The following is a 25,586-nucleotide window of genomic DNA, read 5'->3' on the forward strand; positions in this document are numbered from 1 at the left end:
CTAGTTAACTATGTGGTTGATGGTGTCACAGAAGTAGGGAACACAGAAGGACAAAACGGAAAAACACTTAGGAAAATCTCAGTCATGTATTGAGATAGAGCACTGACATGTCTGGCAGGGGACTCAGTATGACCACATCAGGTAGAGTCTTATGGTTTTTGCAGGACCCAGGCATACTTACCACAGTTATATATGGCAAGTTTTATTTTCTTCATATGTAAATGGACTCAGTTTCTGTGAGAATATTTTTATGACCTGTGTGCATTTTTAAAAATTTGACAATTTGACTTTTTGCAGCCAAAATAAATTTAAGTAGGAAACCTTTCTTGCCTTTTGATAAGTTTTAAATAAGTTCAAATAACTTTTCTAAAGTATTTAAACACAGAAATAGCAGTGCTCCTAGAATGAGATAGGAAAAGTTTCAGCAATGTGAAATTTTTCTTCAAAGGCAAATTTTTAATTGAATTATGTGATAACTTTTGTCTTGACTTTTTGCCTTAAAATAATTGTGTTTTGTTATAAAGATAATGCAGGCTTATAAAACGCTAAATTATAAGAGTTGCCATAACTCCTTTTCAAACAACTGACATTTATTAATAGTTTGAGCTGTACTATTTATACAATCTGTATCCATCATTAGGGTTTCAAATACAAAAAATATTCACTCACATTCCGAAGTGCATTTATAACTTTTTTTAATTTTTAAATTTTATTTTTATTTTACTTTAAGTTCTGGGATATATGTGCAGAACGTGCAGGTTTGTTACATAGGTACACATGTGTCATCGTGGTTTGCCGCACCTATTACCCTATCATCTAGGGTTTTTTTTTTTTTTTTTTTGAGACCAAGTTTCGCTCTGTCGCCAGGCTGGAGTGCAGTGGCGCAATCTCAGCTCACTGCAACTTCCACCTCCTGGGATCAAGCAATTCTCCTGCCTCAGCCTCCCAAGTAGCTGGGATTACAGGTGCACACCACCACGCCCAGCGAAGTTTTGTGTTTTTAGTAGAGATGGGTTTTCACTATGTTGGCCCGGATGGTCTTGATCTCTTGACCTCATGATCCACCCGCCTTGACCTACCAAAGTGCTGGGATTACAGGTGTGAGCCACTGCGCCTGGCCTCATCTAGGTTTTAAGCCCTGCGTGAATTAGGTATTTGTCCTAATGCTCTCCCTCTCCTTGACCCCCCACCCCCCACCCACCGACAAGCTCCGGTGTGTAATGTACCCCTTTCTGTGTCCATGTATTCTCATTGTTCAACTCCCACTTATGAGTGAGAACACGTGGTGTTTGGTTTTCTGTTCCTGTGTTAGTTTGCTGAGAATTATGGGTTTCCACCTTCATCCATGTCCCTGCAAAGGACATGAACTCATTCTTTTCATGGCTGAATAGTATTCCATGTAGTGTATGTACCACGTTTTCTTTTTCCAGTTTATCATTGATGGGCATTTGGGTTGGTTCCAAGTCTTTGCTATTGTAAATAAGGCTGCAATAAACATATAAAAAATAAATATGTGTGCATTTATCTTTATAGAAGAATGATTTGTAATTGTTTGAGTATATACCCAGCAATGGGATTGCTCGGTCAAATGGCATTTCTAATTCTAGATCCTTAAGGAATTGCCACACTGTATGCATGCTGCTACCTGCAAAATTTCATATTCAGTTTGGTCGGAATCTCCAATCATAAGATGCTCTGACATCACAAGCTATTTTTCCCCATCTCCAGGCAATGCACAAAGGCTCTGTTTATCACTCGCATGGTAGTCTCTGTTTCAGAGACTGGTTTATTTGCCTCACTTCTCATGGCCCAATTACCCATAAAACTGGTCTTATTTCCCAGTCTTCGTTATTAAAAAAACAATTATCAGCAACTTACAGTCTTGAGGAAAATACTACCATTAAATCGGGTTGAGGAAATCAGTTGTACTTAGCAGAAAAAGTACAGTGTTATGTTTTGTAATGTCAGATTAATCAGTTTTTTAAAACATATGCGGCAAAGTTTGGGGTTTCAGTCAGAAAAATTTTATTGTAACCTCAAGTTCAGTTTCAAAAGTACAAGTATTTGGCTAAAAATAAAATTATTTTAACCTACAGATTTGTAAAAGCTTTGAAGTGAGTTTTCCTCTGTCTCTACCTTCACTCTAGTCCCTTTCATGTTAATTTTTAACTTTGTTCAGTGTTTACAGTGTGCCAGGAATTATTTTTAATTTTTTAAAATTTTAACTTGAGGATATAGATACTACTTTTCCCTCCATTTTATACTTTACACTTAAGTAATAAAGTATAAAGAGGTTTAGTGACTTGTCCTAAGGTTATTCGCATATCAGGTGGCAGAGCTGGGATTAGAAACCCACCTGGCAGACTTCAAATTGTATGATGTGAGTGGCTTTACAATTATGCTATTAGCTACCTGGGATGGTAAGTCATTAATTTATCATCACTGGAAACCTTTGGTCTTAAGGTGCACTGATGTAAAAAAATGTAAAATAATTTGTGATTGTAATGAATAAATAACTTATTGCAAAGTAGAAAAATTTTGATAGTGACTTTTATATTTCACATTTTGTTAATTCATTGTGATTCTGTGAATGAACTATGAGGAAGAAGGTTATCAGAAAAATCAATGAAATTATAGATATTAAATGGTAGTGTCAGTTTTTACAAAAATTTCCCCCGAGTATATTGAGCTTTAAAAACCTGCAGTTTTCTGTACACACTTATTTTAAGATTCCGTGCTAAACAGTCATTCAAATATTCAACATATATTGATGACATTTAGCAGTTAAACACATTTTGTCAAAGATAATTCTTCAGAAACTTTAATGGACTGGTACAAATTTACTTGAAATATTAGGCAGTTATGGCAACTTCTGTAAATGACTGTATCTGTATTATTAAGTTATACAACAAGTAACTGCATTTCTAACATTTCAATCCTGTTTTAGAATTTCAATTTGGGAATAAGTGATTATTGAAAAAAAAATTAAGGCTAACACTAAAAAAGCTGTTTTTCATTTGGACTTCATTTGCTAATGTAATGTAAACACTAATAATTCAATGCAATTCATATAATTTGAGAGAAATTTTGTTTGGTGTTCTGTGTAAATAGTTGTCACAAGTATTAATCTTGCATTGTATTCTAGATTCTGACTTTCGCTAGGGAACTTTTCGTGGTTTATGTGCCTAGATTCTGACAAGTGTATTTTAAAACGCCTTTTTTCCTCATTGAACAGCTTTGATGTCATATTTGCTGGTGGTCCAGAAGAAGTTCTAAAAAAATTCCAAAAGGCAAACCACAAAGTGGTCTTTGCAGCAGATGGAATTCTGTGGCCAGATAAAAGACTAGCAGACAAATATCCTGTTGTGCACATTGGGAAACACTATCTGAATTCAGGAGGTGAGTTAGATACTGGAAGAAAAGTTTAATGCAAGTTACAAAGACTAATGAAACAACCATTTTTGTAGATGTAGTAACTTTAGATATGAAGTTTTAAATAACCCTTATCTTACTATTCCTATATTGACAAAGCATTTTCCCATTTATTATGTGAGTTGGTGTTCCTAACAACACTAGGTAGTATAAATGTTATAATTTCCACATTATAAGTGAGGAGACTCTTGTTTTTCAAATTTAAGTGACTTCTAGAGAAATTCTGTTGTTAAAGGAAGAAAAATACAGATCTAGTTCCTTTAATTATGACACATTGAGAATTTTCTTGCTATACGATAATAAGATTAGTAAGCTTCCTTACTTGAAAAAAATTATTCTCAGTCTTCAATCAAGTAGCTTTTAAGAATAGATATTACTTAATATTATCTGATTTTAAACATTTTGGGAGTAAGTAAGTGATTTGTCTTGAACTCAGTAGTGAAAAATCTCTAACATTGGGTGTCTGGGTATACTTAATATTGCATTAGCTGTACTACCATGGATTAAAGGAACGAACTACCACATTCCTTAGTCCAGCCTTTTGGAAATTAAATAAAATTTGACTTTGGACATTGTGATGGCTACAAATTTATTTTTACTAGTTTGAGATTAATGTAAACATAGGGACAAAAGACATAACCAAATGGGATGAATGTTAGAGAAACAAATTGGGTACAAATTGCAAACCACATTGGAAAAATGGATTTTGGGGGTGGTCTACATGTGTATAACCAATACTATCCAGGCTAGTTAAAATAAGTGCTGCTCCAGGTTCTAGGCTTTGCTTAGCCACTAAGAAGTGATTTAGTTTCTTGGTAATGCCTCAATTTCAGCTCTTGGCACCTGCACTTTATTTTATCAACCTATTCCCACAGTTGTACCTTGGAACTTTGATAGCTTATACAGATTTTGTACTTTTGAAACCTTAAATTCCAATTTGTACTGCCTGGCTTCAAATCTCTTTTCCTCTTCGTCTCAATATTTCTACAGGTAATGCTTTCTGGGATCTCTTGACCATTTTCTTTTCTCCAAATCTGTCTACCACCTTTGGATTTAACTTCCATATTCGAGTGAGCACCCAGGGTTTATCATATTGGTTACTCTGTGCTTCTTGCCTTAGCAGTCTTTCTCTGTTGGATTTCCAGTTCGTGAACCGTCAAAGCCTCTCCCTAATACGGGTACCCACCCTCACTTCTCTGCTTGAGCATTCGGCTCATGGATGGGCGCTGCTTCCACATCATGGCCTCCATACTGTCAAGACTTCAGTAACATATGGCTAATCTTGCAACTTATTCTAAGTCCTCCATTGTTTAAAACCAATTTTTTTTTAAAGGAAATATGTAGCTATGGGACTCTGAGACATGTTTTATTTATACTTGTTGAACATTTTCTGAAGATGACTTGCAAGTGAAATCTCATGTAAATTTATCTCAAATAGTGATGTATGTACTCAGGTGGTTAGGTTTCAGACAGACTCACAATGCATTGGAAACAGCAAGAAATTAGCAAGCAAGTACAGTTGAAAGCCAGTTTAATTAAGGAAAAGGTGTTTGTAAGTGGGAAAGTAATCATAAAAGGATATCAAAGCATCATCCTTATGCTTTCTATAGTCAAAACAATTAGAGAATGGCAGAAAATATAAATATGTTTAATAAAAATTTGAATAATTTCACGGATCACATATTTACAGTTTTTTAAGGAACATGAGTTGTTTGTGGGCGTACTATTTAGTTTTTAAAAGTAGTTTTAGGCTGGGCACCATATCTCTAACCTGTAATCCCAGCACTTTGGGAGGCCTAGACAGGAAGGTGACTTGAGCCCAGGAGTTCAGCCCAGCCTGTGCAACATAGGGAAATCCTATCCCTACTAAAAAAAATTTTTTTTAATTATCTAGGCATGGTGGCACATGCCTGTGTTCCTAGCTACTTCGGAGACTGAGGTGAGATTGTTTGAGCCCAGGAGTTCAAGGCTGTAGTGAGCCATGAGCGCCCCATTGCACTCTAGCCTAGGTGGCAGAGTGAGAGCCCCATCTCCAAAAATAACAACAAAAAAAGTTTTTAATAGAAAAATATAAATCACATAAAATATGTAATATGAAAATAGATGTATTTTTTTCATTTATTGAGGACATTTAGGATCTGTCAAATAAGGAAACAATTTTTGAAGAACAGTAATATAAACCATTGGAAAATGTTGCATGTCTCTGTGTGGTACATTTTTCATCATAGAAGATTGGCCATGGGATTTAAAAAATGCATTATCTTCTAGTGTTATAGAATTTTTTTATTTGATGCCGGGCCTGGTGGCTCACGCCTGTAATCCCAGCACTTTGGGAGGCCGAGGAGGGCAGATCACCTGAGGTCAGGAGTTCGAAACCAGCCTGACCAACATGGTGAAACCCCATCTCTACTAGAAATCCAAAAATTAGCCGGGCACGGTGGTGGGCACCTGTAATCCCAGCTACTTGAGAGGCTGAGGCAGGAGGCGGAAGGTGGAGGGGAACTCGAGAGGCAGAGGTTGCAGTGAGCCAAGATTGTGCCTTTGCACTCCAGCCTGGGTGACAGAGGGAGATTCTGTCTCCAAAGAAAAAAAAAAAAGAAAAATTTTTTTATATGGCAAGAACCAAAAAATGAGCAACCAGTGATTGGTTTTGGTCATGTTTTCATTTTTTTTTTTTTTTTTTTTTGGTAACAGTAATTTCCCTGGATCTATTTTTTAAATTCTTTTAAGAAAATTTTAATTTTGACAGTTAAAAAGGTTTTTCTTCAACTTACAGGAGTAACATTGGTTCCTTTTTCAAAGTACTGAATGTCAATGAAACATAGCAGCTTGGCTGCATTTCCATAATTCAGAGGAAGATTCAGACAGGAAAAATGATTCCGTTTGTGTCTTTAATAGACAAATGTTATTGGCAGTCTTAATGCTTACGCTCTAAGGCCAAGGAGAACAATCCAATTTTAGACTTCCTTTTTCCAGACTATGACACAAAAAACCTAGCCAGAAAATGGTTTAGCAGGCACAATGATGACTGGCCAAAGTAATGGAAACATTTCCAAAATGTCTTAGATATAAAATTTCTTTGGGATGTTTGCAGTTAGTGACAAATCCAGCATTCCTTTGATTGCATTAGCATCTCTGGCACTGACAGTAAAACCATCGTAGTAGAGATTTTATCCTGTAAGAGAGTGAGTTTTCTGCAGAGAATCCAAGAAGAGCTTTGTAGAAGGTCAGAGAAAAAATTCTTGTCTCAATCTATTCTTTTCCTAGTAAATCTGTTTCCCTTAGGAGCCTTGGAAAACATTAGTTCTCCCTCCTTTGTCAATTAATTTTGGAGACACATTTATTTAAAAAGAGTTTGGTTATTTTCTGTTTTGCAGTTGGTAGCAAACACTCTATTGGAGTTTATATATAAAACAAGTGGCACTCAATAATTCATATTTCTTTCATGATGAGGTGTGAAATTCCAACCTAAGAGTTAGACTTCATGACTTCACAACTCTGTTCAACTGGTCAGTGAAATTAATATGACACCAGTTTTGGTCTTTGAATCCTAAATTATCTACTTTCTCTCTGCTGTGTTGCAGGATTTATTGGCTATGCTCCATATATCAACCGTATAGTTCAACAATGGAATCTCCAGGATAATGATGATGATCAGCTCTTTTACACGAAAATTTACATTGATCCACTGAAAAGGGTGTGTAACAGCTGCGGTTTTTTTCTTTTATTGATTTGGTTTTGTGTGTTATATTGTGTTAATGTGGAGTGGTCAGAAACAAAGGATTTTATGATAGTGTGGCAACTGGTAAACCGAATTTCAAAATGTTCTTGGTGATAACATATTTTTAATAGGTGAGATTGGTTTATGTCACCTGACTGGATACCAGCACTAGCTTAGTGTGTCTTTATGGCTTCTCTTTTGTGGCCAAGTTGGCACACTCGCCAAACTTGGTTAGATGAGGCAGAAGGAGAGAAGACCTATGTAATGCAGTGCTATATGTATTGAAACACATATTGAAATGACTTGATACTAAAATGAAATGGCAGCCCTCACACCGTTGTCATGGCCCTGCCTCCGCTGCATACTCACTTAGGCTGCCTTAGAATAACAGAATAAATTACATTACCAAAACTTCTGAGCTTGGAGATTTAAAGAAACAATAATGAAATCCTAAAGATTCTAGAGAATGTCTTCTTTCATAATCTTGAGTAAATAGCTGTCATTTATCAACGTAGAGCATTATAAGTGTGTATTCTTGTATTCACTCCATCTTGCAGCTATAACTGTTTTCTCAAAAGCTGCACCAAGCCATTTGATACCAGAGTGAACTTCTGCGGTTTAAAAAATGCAGTGTATTCTCACTTGTAGTCCTTTAGCCTTGCAAAGCCCTTTTATACCTCTCTGAGCTTCTTTGATCCTAGATAGGCTAGATGCTAGACTCTGTATCCACACTTTATCCATAGAGAAACTGAGACCACATAGTCAGTGACATTGTAGGGACTGGATCCTTGGTTCTCTGAAAACCAAAATCTGGACTTAATTTTCTATTTCATTTGATAATAACATAGACTTTATGTGTTTAATTGGCTACAATTGTAAAAGAACACCTTTTCTGATATTTTGAAATGACATGTGACTAAAGCCACTCAAAAGACAGTTTTTAATTTGAAAATTACCTGTAATACCCCTGAGGACAGAGACCTTCCTCTGAGATTTGGAACCTGGATATCATGGGTGTTGAGAAAATATTGAGGCCAAAAGCCCTGGTCCTTGTTCAAGTGTTTGGTGGCCCAGAGTGGATAGAGCCTGTAAGGATGGGTGTGATCCTTTTTAGGAGACTTTATAGCCAATTTGTGGATTTCAGATATTTGAAAATATGGAGCCTGAAGATTTAAATGATGATAATGAAATCCCTAAGAGGTTAGAGCCTGAGGATCCATGGGACTGTGCTATAGACACAGGCTTTTGCTTTTTATTCATAAGAATACTTAAACTGTAGTAAATAAAGCAACGCAAAATAGCAGTGGTCTAAATAAGAAAGATATTTTTATTTATTTTTCCTTCTGCCACTTTAAAAGTAATTAAGAGGTAGGGAGCACAAGGCTGTTAGGGAGGCTTTATGCTGTCAAGAGGGATAGCTCTTTTGTTGCTCTATTATTGGCCCATAGCTCCCAGTTTTAATCTTACTTCCTTGTCCAAAATGACTACTTGAGTTTCAGTTATTGCATTCATATTCTGGGCACAGAGAGGCACAGTAATAAAAACAAGCCATCTCAGTTTCATCACTCTCTTTAAGTAGCCTTTCTAGAAGTCTTACCGAATGGTTTGTCATACTTTGATAAGAACATATTTATGTGCCTACTCATAATACCCAAAAGAAAATCTGTTGTTGTTTTTTTTTTTAATTTTAAGCAGATGTGTGCTACTGAAATCTGAGTTCCCTTATTGGGAAGTTGAGGGAATGTTGGGTACAATAAGCAGTCTCCCATAGGCCCTAGATAGAATATTCCTGAAATTGATGTAAGTGAAACTTTGGAGAACAGTAAAGCAAGATTTTCTAATTTGGGAATACTTTTATAATATTTACCAATATAAGTTGATATTTAATAAATTTACTATATATACTGGATACAGATATAAAAGTTACTTAATTGTGTGTTTGTAGTTGCTGTCATTAGGAAACAAGATTTTCTTTAAGTGTATTTTGCAATGAGTTGCAACTATAGCAGTTTCTATGTTTTAGCTAAATACTTGAGTCATCTAAATATTTTGGTTAGACACTGAAGATATAAGAATATTTAACTTTAAATTCCCTCAAAGAACAAACTGTATTAATAATATTTGCTGCTTTTGTTGTCATTTTCAGTATCATTTCTATTCTTATGTTTTAGGAAGCTATTAACATCACACTGGATCACAAATGCAAAATTTTCCAGACCTTAAATGGAGCTGTAGGTATGGTTCCTAAATACCGGATTGCTTAAGTATACAAACACCTGTGTTTTCAACTATCTTTCCTTTGTTATGTCCATTTGGGGGCTGTGACTAAGGTTAACAGTGTAAATATTGTAATTATTATAACTTTAAAAAAATACTGGACTTGAACTTAACTTTGGTACATTAAATTAAAATCATTTCCTATAACTAGGGTGAAAAAGATAAGCTTCTGGCTTTAGGTAACTTAAAATTTAGTGTGTCACCATTTGGGAACTTTAGATAAGTTTATGAATTGATTACACTTTATCATTACACATTTTCCAGTGAAATTCTTTGTGTCACGAATTACCCAGAGTGTTAGGGTAGATCCTTTTGACTCAACTGAAAGATAACTGGTGACAACTAGAGAGGTAGACCAGGGAAGAGTGTGAGAGTGTGTGTGTGTGTGTGTGTGTGTGTGTGTGTATACATGCTCATGTGTGGATATATATACATGCCTGTGTATTGTAGCTACATATATCTTGATAATACATTAAAACTAATCAATACAGTAAAATTTAAAATATTATAATTAACACATAAATACTTTAAAATATATGCATAAAATTGAGAATATATTGTAATTCAAGTCAGTTCATTTAGTAAAAAGATTCTTAAAATCTAGTCAGGCATGGTGGTGCGTGCCTATAGTCCTAGCCATTTGAGAGGCTGAGGATTGCTTGATCCCAGGAGTTTGAGGCTGCAATGAGTTGTGATCATGCCCTTGTACTCCAGCCTGGGCCAGAAAGTGAGACCCAGTCTCTAGAAAAAAAAAAAAAAAAGAAAGATTCTCACAATGCAAAATGTTTAGTTTGGATTGCTCAGTAAATTTTAAAAAGATGGCTGTGCTCCCCTCTGACTTGAGTTTTATCTTAATTAATGTGCTAGGTCTGATTTTTAAGAATGGGAAATATTGTCATTGGTAGCCAATTGCAGAAACCTTGCTTATGCCAGACAATATTCTGCTCACCATGTAACCCTAAAAGGCAGGCATGGATACCATTTGATAGATGACTAAACTGAGCTACTACTTTAACTTGGCAAGAATAACATTACTATGAAGGGGCAAAGGCAGGATTGCAAGATGAATTATTCTAATAGACAGCTCAGTGGCTTTGCACCTCAGTCATTTTACTGGTGCCAGGTTGGAGTGAGTTTGGTATCAGTATCTGTTGTCACTGTCATCCTTCATTTTGGGTATCTGCTGACTTGGAGTAGATGAAGTGACTAGAAGTGTTGTAGCCCTTGGAATATTACATTCATGAGAAATTTTTTAATGATGACACACACACATACACAGACACACACACACATATTTTAAATTACTAAAGCCTATTTTCTCTTTTTAACCCAGATGAAGTTGTTTTAAAATTTGAAAATGGCAAAGCCAGAGCTAAGAATACATTTTATGAGACATTACCAGTGGCAATTAATGGAAATGGACCCACCAAGGTAAGTAACAGTTACTTTCATTTGGCTCTTTCTTGGAGATAGACTATGGATTGATATGTGGAATTTCATCTATTTTATTTTTAAAAATTTCTTTCAAATACTTTATTTTGGTGCTAAAATAAAGGCTTCATCTTTTACACAGTGTATCATCTGGTTTTATACTAATTAATTAATCAAACTGATGATTTTTCCTCAACAGAGTGATAGCCTTTTATTGTATTTATAGCACATTTAGTGTTTCATTAAATAATAACAACTGACTTGGGAGTGAGCCACATTTCTCTATACTGGGTATCCTTTCTCATTAGGAATTGCTCAGGACATTAAGAGATCATTTGTTTCACCTGACTTGCTGTTTTCTAAGTTAACAGCACTGTTAAGATTGGGATATTACAATATGTCCAGAAAGCTTCCTCTTTTTCTTATTTCATTAACTACAGTAATTAAAGTGACATAATTTGACCAATAAAATTTTAGATCCTTTCTGTTTCAAATGTATATAATTGAACTTGCTAAAAATGTTATTGACTGCAAAATTTATAGATGAAAAGTTTGTTTTGCATGGTCCAATCAAGCTGGAACGTAAATTGCATTGAAAAAATATAGTAATACTGTGCTTAAAACAACCTTCTGACATGCTGAAATGCCTAGTTTAAGTACCTAGAAAAGAGATTTGCAGATTTTCATTGTGGGAAGAAAATATTGGGGGATGTGGGCTTCTGTTTTAAAATTTGAAAATGGAATGAGTGATCTGAATTCCAGGAAAAGATATGTGAATGGAAAGAAATGCAAGGAAAACCCATGCTGGCAACTTCTGCTCCATCAAACTGAAAGAAGTAGATTCTTGTCTCTTCTAGTTAATCTTTCCCCTTTGGTTTTTATCCCATTCCAGCCTTCCTACAAAGCAATCTCTATCTTGTGCCCTCCTTCAGTCTCTATCTTATAATCAGTTTCCCCAACTCTGTCATCTCCTTATTAGCATTTTGAAGACCCTTAAGTCTCCTCCATCTTGCAAACCAAACCAAACCAAGCCAACACAAGGTAAAACATCCTCTTCAACCCACACTGCCTTCCAGGCTGCACCTGACTTTTTTATTCCCCTTCACAGCCAAACTTTCTTAAAATATAGATAACTCGCTGTCACTATTCCACCTCTTCCCATGACACTAAGAAATGCTCTTGTTAAGGTCTATTGTGAAATCTTTGTTGAGTAGTGGACATTCTTCAGCCCTTATTTTTATTTCACCTAAAGACAGCATTTGACAATTTGTTGATCTCATTTGGTCCTAGTTGAATGCTCCTTCCTTTTGCTTCCACGATGCTCTGCTGCTTTGTCTATTAATTTTCTGGGCTTTCCTCTTCAATCTCTATTGTTCTTTAAAATACTTATTTTTAAAATTGTACAACTCTGTTTGTGTGCATGTAGTGACCCTCATCCTTACTGTTTTAGTAAATGTTCACAGGGCCCTGTCTGAGGCCTCTTCCTTTTCTTTTCCACATACATTGTTGGGTAATTTGAGTCATTCCCTCATCAGTGAATTCTCTAAATGCTGGTGGTTTTCAAATCCTTGCTCTAACTCCTGTGTCTTTCCTAAAGTCCAGGTCAGAATACTCAAGTGGTAGATTTCTGTGTTTTATATATCCAGAAATTAAGACTCGCAGCCTTACCTTCCCTTATAACCCCGTGGTTAACCAGAACCTCTGTTTTGTTTTGGCTCTAGGCACTTCCCACTCCAAAAGCCCTCTGTTCTAACTCCTGTGCATGCTGGTTTTATCTGATTTTCTCAGTGGCCATAGCAACTTTCTTAGTTCAGGCCACCTGCAGCCTCCCACTAGTAGCGATCACACCCCCAGGAGCCTGAAACTAGAGTATTCTGCCAAAGCAGAAACCCTGTCACTCTACTCAACTATATAATGACTTTCTGTGAACTTAGGTATAAAGTTGAAAATCCTCAACTTGTCTTACAAGGCTCTTTATTTTGCTCCTGCTTTAGTGGCCACCAATCTACCACCCCATTCACTGTCCCACTCCCAACACTACTCATATTCACACCCTCTTCACATTCATTTTCTCCTCCTTTCTCCCTCTCTGCTCAGCAATACTACATTACTTTCAATTTTGCAGAAGTTTCATGTTGCTGTGTCTACAAGTCTTCTGTACATGCTTTTTATATATCCTGGAATCCTCTGCCCCAATTCCCACCTGCTGTATCTCTACCTGCTAAGTCCTCCTTATCTTTTAGGTGTCAGTGTAGTCTTTACTTTTTGGGGCCCTTGTATGCTTTTGTAATATCTGGAACTACTTCTGTTGCAGTACATATCACACACTGGACAGGAATGATATTTGCCTGTTTTCTGGTCTCTCTTACTTATTAGGCCTTTGGTCTAGGAATTACAGAAATCTTATCTGTCTTGTTTACTTTTGTTTCCCCAGGGTCCAGCACATGTGAGGCAAATACTAGGCTTTCAACAAATCTTAATTGAATGTTAGAGTCAATAATCTAATGACCTAGCATTATTCTTGGGGGTAGTAAGGCAGATTATTTTCTGGCAGGGCAAACGCATTATCAGATTACTATTTGTTGGCTGGGCACGGTGGCTCATGCCTGTAATCCCAGCACTTTGAAAGGCTTAGGTGGGTCGGATCACTTGAGGGCAGGAGTTCAAGAGCAGCCTGACCAAGACAGGGTGAAACCCTGTCTCTACTAAAAATACAAAATTAGCCGGAGGTGGTGGCACATGTCTTTAATCCCAGCTACTTGAGAGGGCTGAGGCAGGAGAATCGCTGGAACCTGGGAGACAGAGGTTGCAGTGAGCCAAGATCATGCCATTACACTCCAGCCTGGGCAGCAAGAGCAAAACTCTGTCTCAAAAAAAAAAAAAAACACACAAAAAAACACAAAAAACTACTCTTGGTCACTGTAACTTTCTCTAGGCAAATCTGATAAATGAATCTCTTTACTATGTGTGTGTAGTCACTGTTTTAGCTTTCTGTGATACTGTCAGTGCCAGTTAGTCAAGAGTTGGTAGAATCCCTCTTTTCCCATAACTACATAGTGTTCTGTTCCTCCTTGGTAATATAATGTTTTAGTGAAGTTTAAGCCAGTGCAGTGGTTCATGCCTCATGTCATAGCCTGGCCAACATGGTGAAACCCTGTGTCTACTAAAAATACAAAAACAAAACAACAACAAAAAAAATTAGGCAGGTGCTTGTAATCTCAGGTACTTGGCAGGCTGAGGCACAAGAATCGCTTAAACCTGGGAGGCAGAGGTTGCAGTCAGCCAAGATCGGGCCACTGCACTCCAGCCTTGGCGACAAAGCAAGACCGTGTCTCAAAAATTTAAATGTCTTTGAGGAGTGATTTTGGTCCTGAGAATTTAGTGATTATGGATAAGGCCTTATGTTCAGTGATTTCAACGTGATCACCAATTCCTTCCAAATTTCCAGGATGATACTGACTGGAGCTGTAAAAAGTAACTAAAGGACATATCACAAGAAAGGGAGCACGAATCCTTAATCATTTAGAAAGACCTAGGTGTACTAAGAAATATTAAGTCTTCCTGGAAACATTTTCAGTTTGCGCTATCACTGTTTCTGGCATTTCAAGCTATGTGATGCTCGTATTATGTTTTCTCTGATATGATCATATCTAGTTCATTTTATTATTCTATTAGACAATAAAATATGAAGTTTTATTATAAATATTTGGTATAATACAAAAACTTGAGAAAATTTGAATATGTAAACATTTAACTAACGCTAATACTTTATAATATTAGGTTAAAATTAAATAAATTCAAATGAATATGTCGCATATTCTTCTTATCCAGGCTGATGGGGAAAGAAAGCTGATTACTACAAACATTTTTTAACCTTTATAAAAGGTGGAAGGATTTTTGGTATGATTTTTTGTAAGTTAGTTTTACTTATTATTTTGTTTAGTAATGGATGTTTATAATGACGGAGTTTTGAGCCATAATATTGAACTAAACATTTAAGCGATTTTTTTCATTAAAAATATATACAATCTATAAGTGGTGAAGTGATTATAGTGTGCTGATAATACTAAACTATGTAAAATGAGCTTCTTTCTTACTTTCACCAAATTTTATGCCATCAGAAAAAATAATTTTAATAATTTTAAATAATTTATACTGCCCTCCCATATGGTTTTAATTCATAGCTGCTTTCAATTTGTATGTCTCCTCAGTGTATATCTTTGAACATTTATATTTTCATTTGTTTTCAAAGTAGTATAAAAACAATTTTGTGTTTCTGAATTAACATTTTATTTATAACGTGTTTAGGTACTTTAAATAATTATTTTCATACTTGTCTATAAATCTAACATGAATCAATTTTTAGATAGAAACTGGTTTCTAGCTTGAAGCTTTACTTCTTTACTTTTTATTCGTGAAACCCGTTTATTGTTAGTAATGTATAAGATGCACATTTTAATGTTCAGCTTTTAAAATATCAAACGAATACATCTTAATTGTCACGAATTTGGTTGCTTTTTAAAATTTTACTTTAAGTTCTTGGATACATGTGCTGAACGTGCAGGTTTGTTGTACATAGGTATACATGTGCTATGGTGGTTTGCTGCACCTGTCAATCTGTCATCTAGGTTTTTAACTTTGCATGCATTACGTATTTGTCTTAATGTTCTCCCTCGCCTTTCCCTCCACCCCGCAACAGGCCCCAGTGTGTCATGTTCCCCTCCCTGTATCCATGAGTTCTTATTGTTCAGCTCCTACTTATGAGTGAGAACATGCAGTGTTTGGTTTCCTGTTTCTGTGTTAGTTTGGTGAGGATGATGGTTTCCAGCTTCATCTTTGTCCCTGCAGAGGACGTGAACTCATTTTTTTTTTTATGGCTACATAGTATTTCATGGTGTATATGTGCCACATTTTCTTTATCCAGTCTATCACTGATGGGCCTTTGGGTTGGTTCCAAGTCTTTGCTATTATAAATAGTGCTGCAATAAACATACATGTGCATATGTCTTTATAGTAGAATGACTTATAATCCTTTGAATATGTGCCCAGTAATGAGATTACTGGGTCAAATGGTATTTCTGGTTCTAGATCCTTGAGGAATCACCACAATGTCTTCCACAGTGGTTGAACTAATTTACACTGCCACCAACAGTGTAAAAGCATTCCTATTTCTCTGTATCCTCACCAGCATCTGTTATTTCCAGACTTTAGTGATTGCCATTCTAACTGGCATGAGATGGTATCTCACTGTGGTTTTGATTTGCATCTCTCTAATGACCAGTGGTGATGAGCTTTTTTTCATATGTTTGTTGGCCACATAAATGTCTTCTTTTGAGATGTATCTGTTCATATCGTTTGCCCACTTTTTGATGGGGTTGTTTTTTTTCTTGTGAATTTGTTTAAGTTCCTTGTAGATTCTGGATATTGGATGGATAGATTGCAAAAATTTTCTCCCATTCTGTAGGTTGCCTGTTCTCTCTGATGATAGTTTCTTTTACAGAGCAGAAGTTCTTTAGTTTAATTAGATCCCATTTGTCAATTTTGACTTTTGTTGTTATTGCTGTTGGTGTTTTAGTCATGAAGTCTTTGCCCATGCCTGTGGCCTGAATGGTATTGCCTAGGTTTTCTTCTAGGGTTTTTATAGTTTTAGGTTTGCCTTTAATCCATCTTGAGTTGAATTTTTATAAGGTGTAAAGAAGAGGTCCAGTTTCTGTTTTCTGCATATGGCTAGCCAGTTTTCCCAGCCCTATTTATTAAATAGGAAATCCTTTCCCCATTGCTTGTTTTTGTCAGGTTTGTTGAAGATCAGATGGATGTAGATGTGTGGTTTCATTTCTGAGGCCTCTGTTCTGTTCCGTTGGTCTATATATCTGTTTTGTTACCAGTACCATGCTGTTTTGGTTACTCTAGCCTTGTAGTATAGTTTGAAGTCAGGTAGCATGATGCCTCCAGCTTTGTTCTTTTTGCTTAGGATTGTCTTGGTTATACGGGCTCTTTTTTGGTTCCATATGAAATTTAAATTAGTTTTTTCTAGTTCTGCGAATAAAGTCAATGGTAGCTTGATGGGAGTAGCGTTGAATCTATGAATTACTTTGGACAGTTTGGCCATTTTCACGATACTGATTCTTCCTATCCTTGAGCATGGAATGTTGTTCCATTTGTTTGTGTCCTCTTTTATTTCATTGAGTAGTGGTTTGTAATTCTCCTTGAAGAGGTCCTTCACGTCCCTTGTAAGTTGTATTCCTAGGTGTTTTATTTTCTTTGTAGCAGTTGTGAATGGGAGTTCACTCATAATTTGGCTATTTTTAGTTTATAGGAATGCTTGCAATTTTTGCACATTGATTACAAAAGAGAAAGTAAACGAGGGACTAGCCAGTGACCTGATCTGCACGTGAACATAACTCATTTCTGAAACTGATTTGTAATAAAAATAGAGATGTTAATGTTGTGCATAAAAACTGTAGTACTTCGGTCACTGTGACCTTGAATAATTGAATATAATTCTTAAAAGGAAGAAAGAGGAGAGGATTTGGGTGGAAAAGTTTCTTTGTCAATGAAAATGACATCATACTTGGAAACATTTTGATATTGTGAAAGAAGAATCAGGAAAATACTACCACCTAGTAGTCCAAGAGTGCCTGGAGCAGCCTAACTGCATAAACAGCCTTCTGCGCCGTCTAGAGCTGCCAGCAAAAATGTCTTCAGTTTTCATGAGGAAAACAGATGTGAATGGGAGGTTGTGATGGTGGATAACCTCTGCCTGTGTGGTGAGAGGTCCAAAAGAGGGAAGTTTCTAGTCAAAAGTAATGTTTCTAAAAGATCTTAGTTATCTAGGAAACAAATTGAGATAAAAAGCAGAAGGTAGGAAAGTCACAGGTTTAATTCTGGAAACTGAAAATGCTCTTTTATGCTCTAACATTTTAAAACTAGTGATCATTTTAATATTCATATAGGGATTCTAGTAGACTGATCAATAATTCATGAAATAAATTTTACATTTTTAATAAGATTTCTGAGGTGGTGGAAATACCATTCTTCATATATAATGGAGATTTTAGATATGGCCAAATATTTGGGAAATTTTTTCTGTCTTTAAAAAAAAACTTTTTCTCAGGATATTTTAAACAAAACTATGCTTTTCACCCTTGCATATTCTTCATCTTTTTTAAAAATAATGCTAAACAGGAATACATTTCCACATAGATATTTTTCCTTCAAAACCGTGGTATTTTGTAGAACACAAATGATTAATGTTTGCCTTTGTCATTTGACAACAGTAAAATATTTATTTCTGTTTTTATTATCAAGACACATTAAAATGACCACATTGACTCTTGAAATGTCATTAATATTATGACTACATATTTCGTGCCTTGTAATTTGTTTCCTGAATTATCCTGTAATCCAGAAGAAATTTTTAAATGGCTTACTTGTCCATGTCTTCTAATTTTGCTGTAGAGATTAAAGGTAGCTATATCTGTACAACACAAAGTTTTCCCATTTTAAAGTTCTTGTTTCAGCAGTATTTGTTTCAGTGTTTCAGTACGATAAGAATATTTGAACAGGATCCCAAATATTTGAGAGGAACCTGGCAAAATGGTACCCAACTACTTCATGTATTCCTCACCTTAACATCTCCTTTAGGACTTTAAGAAGCTAGAAAACTATAGTTGACGTTTTTGTCCATTTTTTTGATCCCCATGTTTAACATGGCCTTTCTTTCTTTTGATTTCATTTTACCTTTCCAATAAAAAATTATTGACCATATAATCATAATAGGGATTTTAGGTACTTCTTTTTAATAGCATGAGGCAAAATTACAGTTTATGGAAAGAAAATTTGAAAAACCTATTAATATAAATGCTCAAACCACTACTGAGTATTAAAATTGCTATGTAGTAATTTCACTTATTATTTACTCAGCAGGATTTTCCCTAACGTGTTCAAATTCTAGGGATATTAAATATTTTGTTTGAGGGTTCAGAGCAAATCTAAGTGTGTCTACCTCCATCACCTATCCTTCCTTCCTCACACCATCCCTCCCCAAAACACACAGAAGAGCACAGATTTTTTTTTTAACAGTTAAAATGAATGCCAATAGCTGTTTAAGGACAGATACTTCACAAAGGGGATCCTGAGAGAGATTTGAAAGAAGATGGGTAGAGAAATAATATTGTACTTTAGCTTACTTTCAGTAGAATTTGGCAGGGGACGATTAGGGGTTGCCCTGGATCTATTTTGATCTGCAAGCTGTCTTTTCCTAAATCAGTACCCCTGAATCACTACCCAGAAGCTTAGCTTATAGCAGCATAGTTTCCTGGAAGAGCTTAGTGTCTTTTGGTTAACAAAGCTTACTTAGTATTTATTTTGTGTGGCGTTGTGCTAGTTAGAGGTCACATTTACTACTGCCCCATTTACTGTAAGTGTCTGTGCTCAGCTTTAAACAGGTTTATCTTATTACTAAATTACTATTCATGTGACTCTTATTTGTATTTGTATTTTTCCTAATAAGTCTCACTAGCCTATTTAAAACACCGTTTCATTGTTTGCTTTTTCTTTTTGATCATCCTTTCCAGTATTATATCTTACATAATATGAAATAAAATGACCTTTATGATTTAGAAGACTTTTTTGGCATTTCTAGACATACTTTTTCCTGCTTTACAATTCATGTTCTGGAGAAAACTATTCAGTGTGCACTACAGATGATATATTAGTAGAATTACTAAAAGAATATGCCTACTGCAGAAAACATGCTTTTAAATTAGATGATTATAGAATGAAACCACATTGATGAAAGGCCTACTTTCATTAATAACCTTTTCCTTCATTTACAAGATTCTCCTGAATTATTTTGGAAACTATGTACCCAATTCATGGACACAGGATAATGGCTGCACTCTTTGTGAATTTGATACGATCGACTTGTCTGCAGTAGATGTAAGTGGAATTGATCATGTGTGAAATGCAGTAATAGAAAGTACCTTGTCATGGAATACTGTGATTTATAGGAAAAAAGGCAAATTATTTTATAGTTTTGATTTTATGATAGATAACAGGTACATAGTTTTAAAACATGGTGATTCAGCCAATTGATAGATTTGTGTTTCAGAACTGTTTTTGAAAGAAAAACCAGCTAATAATTGAACCCAATGAAAGAGTCCTGTGGTTAATATTTAAGCTAAGTAATATTTAGCTTACTACGATTGGGTGCTCTTATGTTTAGTCTGTTAGCTTAGGCAAAGCATTGAGAAAAAAAATCATTACAAGGCTTCAGCATTTTTATTGACTAATTTTATCTGTGCTGGATTTTCAAAATTGATATGTAAAAATTAATATTACCTGATTATATAACACACTAGTGTTCTATCTATGTATAATAACTCATTTAAACTTCACAAAACTCCTAAAGTAAGTAGTACAATTGACTCAGTTTTACAGATGAGAAAACTGAGGTGCATAAATGTAAGTAACATGTTTAAGAGCACACAGTTTTAAGTGCTGGAGTTGGGATTTGAATATAGGGAGTCTGGCTCCAGACTATGTTCTTGACACTGTGCATTTTACCTGTGTGATGTGTATATTCTAGGCATGGTGTTACTTGTATGTATTTCATAGATAGTTATAGTTATATTTTATCATTCATGTTTTGAAAGTGAACAAAAAGTTGAAAATATTTATTATTAATCTATAAAACATTTTTATGTATCTTTGTTCTAACATCAGCCAGAGCTGATATCCTACAGTAACATTTTTCTTCCAAAAAATTGCTCTCATAACTTGGAAGATTATTTGTATGAAGCATTGATTCTAGGGAGTTATTTTGTCATTAAGACTGATTTTTTTCCTTCATTCACCATAGTTTCATTGAGTACCTATAGCAGCCAGAAACGTAGAAGCTATATAGGCAAAAATAAAGCTCTTAGGAATATAGTACTACTAACTCTGGAATCCATGCAAATGCAAAATACTTTTACTATAATATGTTCAAGCTCCTGAATTAAATAGTTTCTATTCTTACCATTGTCTGAAAGGTGTATAAAGAGTAACTCGTGTACATGTAGGAGCTTATGAATAGAGCCCTATTTTACTTGAAAGTAAGGTTTTTGGCCAGTCTCTCAAATAGCAAACTGTCTCCTATCTGGAAAGAATGCCAGAATCTTTCTGAATGAAGCTGCATCATGAAGATATTTAAAAATTTATCCTGATCTTTTTTGCTGAAAGTAGTGTTGTCTTCTGGAGGGCAAGTTAATACTTTTTATCTGTTTTGTTTCCTTTTATATAAACTTTCTAGTGCAAAGATAGAAAAATATTTATATTAACATTTTTTTCTTTTTGCATGTTAGGAGTATGTGATTTAATACTTAAGCTATTTTGTCTTACAGCTTGTTAAAATGTGCTAGAAAAGAAAACTATTCATTATGCACAATAAAATTATGTGCTACATACAGCTATTTTTCAATAGGGATATAAAAATTAAAATTGTGTAGGTAGTTAAATCCCAAGCCTATCGTAATGTTAGATGTGGGCCATAGGCAAGTTTCTTTGTATGTAAAGTCATAGTGACTTTCTCAGAGTGTTGGTAGGAATGTTAAATGAAATTTTACACACATATATATAATGAATATATATAACAAATATGTAAATGATACTTTATTTGTATAAATTTAATATACATATACGAAGTGGTCAGCCTTCAATAAATGTTAACTGTTATATTGTTGTTATTATATAAACATGAACTTAGGTTGATAATGGTGATGTAGTGGATTGAAACCCAGCACTTTACCCTCAAATATGTGTGTTCTGGGTTACTTAAATTTCTCTAAATCTCATTTTCCTCATGTGCAAATTTGGGAAAAGACCTCTAAGGCTTTTATGAAAATCAAATGAAATGCATCATCTCATTTGATAAAGGACAGTGTTGACCTACTTTTTAAATTATTTTTCCTATTGAATTGAGAACTACTAGAGAGTAGATATTTTGTGTTCTTTGTATTTGTTTATTCATTTAATAAATATTCGGGCAAGTGAATGAATGAATAAAGAAGTATGATAATGTACAAGGTGTACTTTTATGGAGCATATGTTATTATACAGGTAATGGAGGAATGTGTGAGGTACTGTGTATGAAAAAATGGAAGAAGGTTGCTAATTCAACCTATACGTAACGTATAAGGTATTTAAAAAAATTTGTAGTTCTTTTGTTCAGACTTTAAGACATGGCTTTGGTAAGACATTATAAACAAGTCTTCCATAGATTTCTGGTCATGACACTGTTACATGGGCATTTACTTGTGTTTTTGTCTTCCCCATCTACTTGTAAGTCTTTCAAGCCAGGAACTTTCATTCCTTTTGCTAAATATTGCCCATCATGTAGATTGGAATGTATAATGGCTATTTCAGAATTGTTTGTGCAATTAATGAAGGATAAACTCCACACCAAAACATATCTAAAGAGAACTTAAGAAAATATATTAAAACATATACATTAAGATAAGATATATTAATATTAGCGAAAGAAGATAGCTCTCCTTATACATAATATAATAATGAAAGGAAATAAAAGGATAAAGTCTCACGTCTCCCACGATTGCTTTTTTTGTGCTCTAAATTAAGCCCTGAACTTTAAGCCATGGAAACAAAAGAGAAACACAATTAGTATTTTGTTTCTTAGATGAAGCTTTCAAAATAGCTTTCAGATGTGAAGAAGTTTCGTCAAGGGCTATTTTAAAGGAAGCATTGACTAGTAGGGTAAGCAGTACCATGAATTACATTCATGTAATAAATATGATAATTTCATCTTTAAACCTAACTCATAACCAAGATGGGATTCAGAAATATGATAATTTCATTTTTAAACCTAACTCATAACCAAGATGGGATTTAGTAAAATCACTTTGATGAGAGGGCCACAAAAATTTGTTTCAAGTGTTAGAGAACTGCCATGGGTCAATTCAAATTTAGCAGATTATGTTGAATTGGTATTCTAGTATTTTTTGTGTCATGGTGATTAAGATTTGAATATAATTTAAAATAAAACCATACTAATGATAATTTTTTATGTTTGGTGTAAAATGAAGGTCCATCCAAACGTAACAATAGGTGTTTTTATTGAGCAACCAACACCTTTTCTACCTCGGTTTCTGGACATATTGTTGACACTGGATTACCCAAAAGAAGCACTTAAACTGTTTATTCATAACAAAGTAAGTATTTGAGAAAATAATGTTTTATGTTAAAACTATTTCTGGTCTTTTTTGGAACTATTTGTTACTTATGTCTAATAAAATTCACTGGGTTAAGTTCAGTGGAGGATTTTTGGAGTAATTACAGCCCTGCCTTTTTAGGACCTAAGGATTTTAGAGTCTAGAGACTAGCACCACAATATTAATAGGAGCCACATGAAACTGCCAGTTTCTGTAGATCAAAAATGACTGAATATTAGCCATCATCATATAGCTTAAATTAATATACAGTGAAGGGGATTCAAGGGGCCTTAAATCCCTTTGCCTTTGGGTTAGTTATGGTACTTTCTTCTGTAGAATTGGTCATTAAATTGTTTGCAATTTAAGACAATAACATATCATCAAAACTTGAAACAATTTCCAGATAGAGTACTGTTTTGATGAATCACACAAGGGCATGCCATTCCCCAAAGGATTTTGATACTGTCATTTTCTTCAAAAATATTCAGAGCCTCCTACATACCTCCCACATATTTCTAAACTTGAAGATATTTTTCCTCAATATTTTTTCAGTTATTTTTCATCTACTAAAACAGTTGGTATTTAGCATTGTCTAGAAAAACTCAATAGCTGTGAAGTGTGCGATTTTCTCTCTTCTGTCCTAATACTGTTCATTTACCATTGTTTTTTTTTCCTAATGTAAATGTCAGCTAACCATTCACATTGTCCAGGGAATATTTTAACTGCAGGAAACTAGCTTAAATGGATTTAAAATGGTGAAAAATTGAGCATTTGCTTTGTAAAATATGTTGTAATATATATACTTTCACTAAAGTATTTTGGTTTTATGTATTATCTTTTATTTATATTTTCCCTGCTTTCATAGGGCCTTAAAATCCTTGATGGTGGAAGTTTTTGTCTTATCTTCAGTTGTTTAGTATTAACTCTATGTTGCTTTAATGTGATAAGTTATTTTAAAAATCTGCAAACAACAACAGCTTTTCAGAAAACTGAGAGACTTGACAAAAATCTCTGAAATACTCTAATGATGGAGACAGATAATCTTATGTGAATTTTAGCACAGTTCAATCACACTAAAATTAGTAACTTTTATGTTGATGGTTTTCCCATTAATCTGTCCATAGAATTTCATTAAATTTTTCCTTTTTTTGGTAAATAAAAAATTTTATTGTATATGACCATTTATTTTGCTCTCTGGTTTCAAAGAGTATTTTGTAAAATGTGATTATTTAAATTTATAACTCAGATTGATGACTATTATGCTTGGAAGAAGACATAGTTTTCTAGATATTTTACAACATATATCTAAGATTTCCAGGCTACAGGCCATATTTTTCTTCTCCAATTGGAAACATTTTATATTACTCAGGATTTAAGTATTTATGCAAACACCTATTAAGGATTTAAGTATTTATACAAAGACTTGTCTAGCAGTAGATGTTGAATTTTGAAGCATCTTTAAGAATATTGATATATATATATTTAAGATTATTCATGTGACATTTAAGTGATATCTAAATATACCATGTTTAATGTTGTTATTATTTTATATGTAATTGAATATCTGAATTGTAGAATTCACGACTTTGAATGTGAAGCACTCTCTACATATGAATACTTCATTCATCTTATTGTCTTATTCTCTAATTTTTGATTTTTAAAATATGTTACAGGAAGTTTATCATGAAAAGGACATCAAGGTATTTTTTGATAAAGCTAAGCATGAAATCAAAACTATAAAAATAGTAGGACCAGAAGAAAATCTAAGTCAAGCAGAAGCCAGAAACATGGGAATGTATGTTTTAATAAATTAAATTATTCTACTAAGGAAACTTTAAGAAAAAATAAACTTTTAAATTAAAATTGTTATGCCAAATTTGGGTGTCTCAAACTATTTGTCTGTTTGTGTATGCAGTAGCCAACTTAGACTGTGTTTATGTTTGTACGTATTTATACATAAAGGGCTGTAGAAGTTACTTATGTTTTTCTTTTAATGGCTGTGAGTCAATATATTTAATCAAATGATTAATCAAAGTAAGATCAAGATTTTTTAAACTGCAGATAAATGAATAGTATGACTTTCATAGCAGTGACTTAAAGTTACATGTAGGCTCTGAAGGTTGTGTGTAGTAAAAGTGTGTTTTTAGACTGTGGGGGAAACAGGTGCTTTTACTCTCCAGTTGCTCACTGATCTAGATAATACTGTTATCCCAAGAAGGGGTATTGTAGGCCTTTTGTTTAGCCCTGTTAATACTTCATTCTACTAATAGAACTCTAGTAGTAGTAAAAACAATCGTGTATTCAATGAATGTTAATTGAATATGCCAGGAAGTGTGTTAAGAGCAGCTGATAAAAAGGTGAAGACATAATCCATTCTCATCAGGAATTAGTCTTATCTACTACGAACCCTCATGCCTGTGCTGCGGAAGCTGAGGTCCCAGAGGGTTGGATTCTGACTAGGTTGGGGGTGTAGGGATAGACAGAAAAGAGGCCTCTGAAAAACCAAACTGATGTTA

The 25,586-nt window shown here is 34.5% G+C and overlaps 1 protein-coding gene across 4 annotated transcripts in view; it reads left to right on the top strand.

The window, feature by feature from the left end:
* Window positions 1-25,586, top strand: part of PLOD2 (procollagen-lysine,2-oxoglutarate 5-dioxygenase 2) — a 92,046-nt gene that overhangs the window by 49,714 nt on the left and 16,746 nt on the right. For all 4 annotated transcript variants that reach the window (XM_008008830.3, XM_008008829.3, XM_008008826.3 and 1 more), the window contains 7 exons: window positions 3,236-3,399; window positions 7,017-7,129; window positions 9,325-9,388; window positions 10,764-10,861; window positions 19,700-19,801; window positions 22,945-23,070; window positions 24,744-24,865. In XM_008008830.3, coding sequence (XP_008007021.2) covers window positions 3,236-3,399; window positions 7,017-7,129; window positions 9,325-9,388; window positions 10,764-10,861; window positions 19,700-19,801; window positions 22,945-23,070; window positions 24,744-24,865 — 789 coding nt within the window. The remainder of the gene's footprint in view (window positions 1-3,235; window positions 3,400-7,016; window positions 7,130-9,324; window positions 9,389-10,763; window positions 10,862-19,699; window positions 19,802-22,944; window positions 23,071-24,743; window positions 24,866-25,586) is intronic.

The sequence above is a fragment of the Chlorocebus sabaeus genome, chromosome 15, assembly GCF_047675955.1.
Source record: "Chlorocebus sabaeus isolate Y175 chromosome 15, mChlSab1.0.hap1, whole genome shotgun sequence".
NCBI lineage: Eukaryota > Metazoa > Chordata > Mammalia > Primates > Cercopithecidae > Chlorocebus > Chlorocebus sabaeus.